The sequence below is a fragment of the Cimex lectularius genome, unplaced genomic scaffold (assembly GCF_000648675.2).
Source record: "Cimex lectularius strain Harlan isolate CLEC.00 unplaced genomic scaffold, Clec_2.1 scaffold322, whole genome shotgun sequence".
Classification (NCBI taxonomy): Eukaryota; Metazoa; Arthropoda; class Insecta; order Hemiptera; family Cimicidae; genus Cimex; species Cimex lectularius.
In genome coordinates, this window is record NW_019394198.1 from 216,019 (window position 1) to 223,772 (window position 7,754).

General features: G+C 35.9%; 1 protein-coding gene across 1 annotated transcript; it reads left to right on the forward strand.

Annotated features, from left to right (window-relative positions):
* The first annotated feature begins 5,634 nt into the window (after positions 1-5,634).
* Positions 5,635-6,740, forward strand: LOC106665992. Its single transcript, XM_014392837.2, has 2 exons — positions 5,635-6,105; positions 6,219-6,740. The coding sequence occupies exons 1-2, from the start codon at positions 5,650-5,652 to the stop codon at positions 6,273-6,275; spliced, it is 513 nt and encodes a 170-aa protein (XP_014248323.1). The 5' UTR covers positions 5,635-5,649; the 3' UTR covers positions 6,276-6,740.
* Positions 6,741-7,754: the final 1,014 nt, after the last annotated feature.

Consider the following 7,754-nt stretch of genomic DNA (forward strand, 5'->3'; position numbering starts at 1 on the left):
ACGACGGCAGAAAGTTTCTTAAGATCTGTTGGGATTTTGGCCAAATCTGGTCCGCTTCTTCTCGCTTTGACCGTCAAATTCCGATTATAATCGCATTTCATAGATAAAATTATGACCTTTCTTTATTTTGACCAAATAAGTACCCAATTTGAACAAATCCCACATTGAAAATTGTTAGTTTTAACTGAAACTACGACGGAGGAAAGTTCCTTAAGATCCGATGGGATTTTGGCCAAATTTGGTTAAGATGATGTTTTCTCTTTTTTAACCAAATAAGTAGCCAATTTGAACAAATCCCATATTGAAAATCGAAATTTTTAACTGAAAGTCTGACGAAAGAAGGTTTCTTAAGGATCTTCCGATGGGATTTTGGCCAAATCTGGTCCGCTTCTTCTTGCTTTGACCGTCAAATTTCGAACATAATCGCATTTCTTCTATAAAATGATGGTTTTTCTCTATTTGACCAAATAAATAGCCAATTTGAACAAATTCCATATTGAAAATAGAAACTTTTAACTGAAACTACGACGGAAATAAATTCCTTAAGATCCGATGGGATTTTGGCCAAATCTGGTCCGCTTCTTCTCGCTTTGACCGTCAAATTTTTTATTTTTTGTTAAAATTGTTTTTCCTCCTGGATTAAGATTATTTCCTTAAGCTAATTTTGAAAGATTATAATTACATTGTATTATTTGTTCTATTTGATAATCAATAATGATTTGCATATATCATGAAGGGGTGAAAGAAGATAAGCGGATTTTGGATATGTACTACCAGTTATTCGCTTCACAATTATCTCGTGTAGATCAGGCTTTTTTAAATCTGAATTTGGAAAAAATGTTGTAGGCGTTAAGAAAAAAAAAATAGAGATTTTAAAAGAGACCAAACGTAAAAATTCCCCTAAGATGTTTTATCCCATCGGAAAAGGGGGAGAGACGGAATAAAACGGCCACGTGAAAGGAGCACACGTGTGTCTCCCATTGTCGGTGCACAATGACTTTTGCTTCTTTGTGCCCGGGGAAACCGGTGAAAAATTCGGCCGTCATCTGGGCCGGCGGTTGTGCTCTCGGCCCCGGGGGCCACGTGTGCTCGCTCGCTCGTTCTCTCTCTCTTTCTCCTTAGCCAAAACACATGCGAAGCAACGCTGCCACAGATGTCTGGGGAAAAGCTCTCCTTCCCACGACTCTCTGGACAACGTGTTCAACATAAGGGGGGCAGGCCCGGCCAAAAACCTGGCCCGCTTTTTGGATCCAGGAACGGATTTTTCGGCAAAAAGGCCGAAGGAAGAAGCGCCGAAATTCCGTGTTGGCCCAAGATCTGAGAAACACAAGCCTAGTGAGAGAGGCCCAATGTTCAAAACACAAGTCTGCCCACCCTCGCTGATATTTCTGCAATATCAAAAACTCAACCTACCACTGACAAAAACCATAACTTCGGTCCGGCCAGTTTCGCTGTTTACTTCATAAGGCAGACAAAAATCTTTATTTCTTCTAAGAAAGGCGGTTAACTTACGTATGACGGTCAAAACGAGGAGAAACACTAAATTTTGATCAAATTCCCATCACATCTTTAGTAACTCTCAATCCAGCAGAATTTGAATGATCGATTTTTTTCCAATTGTGGCTCAATTTCCGCAATTCGTTCCTCCTTGGGTGTTATCATCTTTGGATTGTGTTCGAAATTATTATATTATTTCTCCGATTTACCGTCAATTTTACTTGAAATCGGTCAAATTATAACAAAATCATTGTTTAAATAATCCTTTAAAATTTTGTCCAAATCGCTTAAGGATAAGATGAAACTTCAAATTTTTGGGCGCCCCTCCACAATTTTAATTTTTTATATCTCTCAGTCTAGTTATAAAATTGTCACGAAACCTTGCCCAATTTATATACAAAATGTTCAAATTTTTATTCAGTGGTAAAACCGAACTTTTCACCAGCCAACCAACTTGTAAAAAAATTTTTTAAAAATATTTTTGTCTAATCGCTTTTCTTGATGCAATGACAAGTTGATCCTTGTACTGTATAATCAAAGTTTTGTCTAATATTCGGGTAATCTTTGTATAAAAAAAATGATCTAAACATAGCAATATCTTTTTTTACTCGATTTCACTTTCATACGGGTTTAGGCGCGGAATTCGGTCGAAAGAGTTAAAGGGTTCCTCAAAGGATGGATCCGCCCGGCTTCGCTCGTTTAAAGTACCTTTCAGGACACCAGCTGGCCCGGTTTACATGTGTTGACCAGCCGGGACTTAAGGGCCGTATCTGGGTTAGAGTCGTCCAGTGTTTTACGGATTTGCCGATCCCTTTCTTCCACGTGGGACGGATTAACAGGATGGAATTATCCAGCCGTCCTGGGATTAACGGTTCGCCCGATAAGGGAAGAAAATGGAAACAATCCGGAAAGGATCTGCACGTGTTTGCTGTTCTATTCTCCCAATGGAAAACCTTTAATAAAAACTATATTTTTTTTAACATAAAAGTTTGATTTATTAAATCCATTAAATTTCGTGGTCCGATTGACCGAATATTGGTTGAGATAAAAAAGCCAGTGTCAGGAGCGGGATTCGAACCCACGACCTTCGGCTTGATCATATTGTTGTTCCCATTTCATCGTGACATTCACGAGTTCGAGAGTTAATATTTTTGTACTTCTTTGCATGTTAAGCCATGCAAAAATAAAATTAACTTATCATTGTTATTTATACACAACATATTAAAGTTTTCAATAATAGAACAATAATGGTAAAACGTTATTGTTTTTTAAGCAATGTAGGGTATTTATTAGCTGAGCCGAGTGACAATTTCTACATGGAAAATCCATAACAAATTTGTTATTTTGCATTGTGACTATTCTGAATCTGTTTCTCGGTTTTCCCTTCCTTGTCCGTGTTTCCCATGGAGCCCGGGGTCCTCAGTGCGTCGCAGATGCCGTGTGGAAATCCGATAAAACATCTGTCAAAAGGCCGGCAGGGTTTTTGAATAAGAAGGCAGAGGGTTGGACGGGGCTGTTGCGCGCCTATGAGAATTCAGCGCAGGTGACCCTGTTCGCAACACCCCTTTCTTCACCCGGACTGGCGCAACCCCTTTTGGATAGTCTCGTGAGACCCGGAGGTCCAGGTGGCCAGCTGAGACCTCAATCTTACAATAAAACAAAAAAAACAAAAAAACCCAGAATCGTCGCAATTTGGAAAGAAATTCAAAATCTTGAATAAAATCAAATTAAATGTAGATAAAAAAGCAGCCCAACCTTTGTTAGATAATCGATGGTCACGAAACACTGGAAAAACACAAAATTTTATTGCTTCTAAACAAAACCCATCTAAACGTTGATAACATGGATAAACACAAAGAACCTGGCAAAAACAAGCAAACTTCTTTATATAATCTTTCGATGAGATAATCAGCTCCATACGTTATTTAAAACCTGTCCGGATCATTTGAAACCGATTGCTGACGAAGGGACAGTTGTCCAAAAATAAAATGTGATTTTGAAAGTAATCCCATTGTAATGCTGCACCGAGCATTTTTTTTAGATGATATAATATCATGAAACCTTCAAAATACGCCCGAGAACTAGTGTACCGAAAAAACACAATCCCAAACCATATCTAACCATCCCTAACCATCGTTAACTACATTTAACCATCCTTAACCACCTCGAACCATCATTAACTACTTTTAGCCATCCTTAACCACCTCTAACCATCATTAACTACTTTTAACCATCCTTAACCACCTCTAACCATCGTTAACTACTTTTAACCACCTCTAACCATCATTAACTACTTTTAGCCATCCTTAACCACCTCTAACCATCGTTAACTACTTTTAACCATCCTTAACCACCTCTAACCATCCCAAACCAATTCTAACCATTCGGTTGTAGAACTTATTTTATGCCACTTTTACTTACTATTTATTATACCCCCGCACTCGTCTTCCATCGGGCATAACTCAGAAATGGTCGATCCGATCAAAATTTTCCTCTCAGTAAAAATGGCTTAAAATAAACTAGAGAATCGAATCGTATAATAAAAATATAAATAATTATTTAAAATTACGAAGTTAGTGTCATTTCCCAGCTAGATGAGAAAGTTACGTTAAATCTGTAATCTCGCCCGGTTCCTAGGCAAACTTAACTTGGGGTTTGAATAAAAAATGTACCCTGTATAAAAAGCGATTTGGCGGATAGGATATAATGTGAAATTTAGATGGCATATCGATCTAGATTTGTTCTAGATTTGTTAGCACCGCTAACAAACAGTGTATAATATTGTAATAATTATATTGATTATGTGTATTAATTATTTTTGTATAATTAAAGTGTAATGTACAAGATTTGTAGTATCCAGTAGGGGAAAATGTATTCAGTACAAAAAAGTAATTTGGTGGATAGAATGTAATGTGAAATTTAGATTGCATATCGATCTAGAAGGCACCGCTAAAAAAAACTATATTATTGTAATAATTGTATTGATTATGTGTATTAATTATTATTGTATAATTAAAGTGTAACGAACAAGGTTTGTAGTATTCAGTAGGGAAAAATGTATTCATTACAAAAAACTGATTTGGTGGATAGAATGTAATGTGAAATTTAGATGGCACATCGATCTAGAAGGCACCGCTAAAAAAAACTATAATATTGTAATAATTATATTGATTATGTGTATTAATTATTATTGTATAATTAAAGTGTAACGAACAAGGTTTGTAGTATTCAGTAGGGAAAAATGTATTCATTACAAAAAACTGATTTGGTGGATAGAATGTAATGTGAAATTTAGATGGCACATCGATCTAGAAGGCACCGCTAAAAAACAGAGTAAAATATTATAATAATTATATAGATTATGTGTATTAATTATCATTGTATGTTAAAGTGTAATGACCAACAAGGTTTGTAGGATTCAGAAAAAAAATGGATTCATTTGAAAAAAGTGATTTGGTGGATAAAATGTAATGTGAAATTTAGATCACATATTGATCTAGAAGGCACCGCTAAAAAACACTGTATATTATTATAATAATTGTATTGATCATGTGCATTGATTATCATTGTATATTAAAGTGTAATGAATTAAGGTTTGTAGGATTTTCAGGAGCAAAAATGATGTGGCGTATAGGATACATCGTGAAATTTAGATGGCATATCGATCTAGAAGGCACAAGTGACATACTTAATGTGTATTAATTAAAATTGTATATCAAGGTGTAGTGTATAATTATGTACGGGTAATAACATGCCTTAGATGATTAGTTATGATTTGATGGACGAAAATAAGCAGATCAGTGTGAACAGTTTTTATTAAATCGGCCTGGTCGATTCGTTAAACCTTATACTGCTAAATGTCATTTGATTTTGTCAATATTTATAGTTTTTGTCCTGATTTTGAAAAACTGTTGATTCTTGTTTAAATTTTCGATAGCTGAAATCCATAACCCGATTGAATTTGACGGCAAATCGTCTCGTTTCCGCGGCCAACGAATGTTTACCAGGCGTAGGTCAAGACTGGTTTTCGTGTGTGGGAACTGATTTTTTTCCAGTCCCACCGTCGTGATTCGCAGGTGTTCATTTCGACTGTTCCAAGGGGGGTTTACGATCGACGGGGAGGACGCGGCCGTGGGAAAACCGAAACCGTGAATGGACGTCCATGCCCGGAAAGGAGGGGACGATGCCGGAGTGGGGCTCCACCGGTGGAAGGGAGTATATAAGCCCCGGGACGTCGAGAGAAGGGATCAGTCGTCACAACGCGATCAGTTCTCTCAGTGTGATAAATATAAAATAATGAAGTCGCAGTGCAGTGTAAGTGGACGAGTGTCGAAGAGGGACCTGGAAAACGAGGAGATCCAGGTGTACCTCTCAAAGCTCAAAGAGCTTGTACCATTCATGCCCAAGAACAGGAAACTATCCAAGCTGGAAGTCATACAATACGTCATCGACTACATCTGCGACCTCCAGGACGCACTGGAAGGTCCCGGACTTCAAGCCGTCATCAGAGGATCACCTGGACATTCTCCGATCAGGCAGCCTCTCGGTGTTTTAGCACCGAACACCCTCGTCACCCCGACCTCATGCTCAACGCAAGAAGCCACCTCCGTAAGTCAAACATATTTCACCACAAACCAAACCCCAAATTCTCAAAAAAACTTTTTATTTATTTTTTGTTCTTAAAAAAAATTCTTACCCCATATTTTCTATTTTATTTACAGGTTCCCGCCTTCATTGAGAAACCGTCCCCACCGGATACAAGACCAGTATCAGTCTAAAAACGTTTTAACTTTTACCTCGAGGTGTTATCCCTCTTTTCGTCTGTGATTATTTTTTTTCCCCTTGAAGAAAATCTTGTCTTGTTCAAAGAAAGAGAGAAAAAGAGAGAAAAAACAAAACAAAAAGACTTTTCTTTTGATATAATATATAAATAAATTTAGCAAAGAGGAAAAATACTTATATATGTATAAAAGAAAATGCTTAAAAAATAAGAAAAATATTGTAAATTATGTAAATTTTATATAACCGACTAATATATTATTGTGACCCCCACCAGAGAAACCCAAGTCGCACTGGTGTAAATTTTTTTCCTTTCTGTGGATAGGCTTTTGTAAATGTCTCCCCTCTGTTCTTTTGCATATAATTTTTTGAATATTTATAAGGGAATTTGAATTGTGTACATAGGAAATTATTATTGTGAGACGGTTAAGAAAAGAAAAAAAATTAAAAGAGAAAAAAAACATATTGAAAATCTTGTTTTTTTGCATTTTATTTTTTAAATACCCCATATAAACCTAAGGTAAGAATTTGACGATTAAAAACAAAATCGTCCTTATCTATTATTTTAATTTAAAAAAAGGTAAGTTTCTTTTATTTTATAAATCTCAGAAAATCAATTTTATTGGAGGAAAGCGTGAAACCCCCCCAGGCGTTTTCACTGGTTCCTATTTTTAGTGACGGGCACATCAAATGTGTCATTTTTGTGGTGAAAAATCGTTTTCGGTATGTAGTTTTTTTTTTGCAAGCGAGCAAGGCCGGAAATACAAGACTGTCCTCGGGTTTTTACGTAAGATAAACGACCAACCGGACAAAAAAATTAAAACAAAAACAATAACAGTTCTAAATAGAAAAGAATAATAGGCCTTTGTGTGTACAATTGTGAATAGCACGAGCCGAAAGGTTTCCGGGAAAAAATCCCAACACGTGCAAGATATCGACGTTTTGACATGCTGACTAAAAAAAGCTCATTTAATGAAAAACTGCATTGAAAAGAATAAAAAAAAACTATTTTGTTACTATTGAGAATAGAACCGGCTGAACGTTTTTTAAGTCACAATAACAAAAAAATATATCACCGTACATTAATATGTTGTTTTTTTTTTTTTTTTTTTACAACAATATTGTCGAGGTGTGAAAGTTGTTTTTGCTTGAATCGACCAGTGATTTTTTTATTATGATTTTATTATTAACCTAAAAAAGTGGCATTTAATTATTATGTTTCGTTTATCAGGTGGTTAGATAAGAAAACAAAAACATGTACATACGTTGATACACATACAGATATGCATACAAAAGGGATGAATATAAAAAAGTATCAATGTTTTTTTTTCTATCCAACTTACTTTTTATATTTCTGTCTATTTATCTATTCGAATTTACTAAAATAGTCCACGACTAATCCAATTATTGTAGAATTAGAATAGGCAACGACGTGCCACTTTGGTTATTTTCTTGAAGCTATTATCACAATCTAAAAG

Bases quoted from the DNA above. Each gene is read 5' to 3' on its own strand.
- LOC106665992 (XM_014392837.2), top strand. From the start codon at position 5,650: ATGGACGTCCATGCCCGGAAAGGAGGGGACGATGCCGGAGTGGGGCTC. The intron at 6,106-6,218 runs GTAAGTCAAACA...TTTTATTTACAG, and splicing joins CAACGCAAGAAGCCACCTCC to GTTCCCGCCTTCATTGAGAA.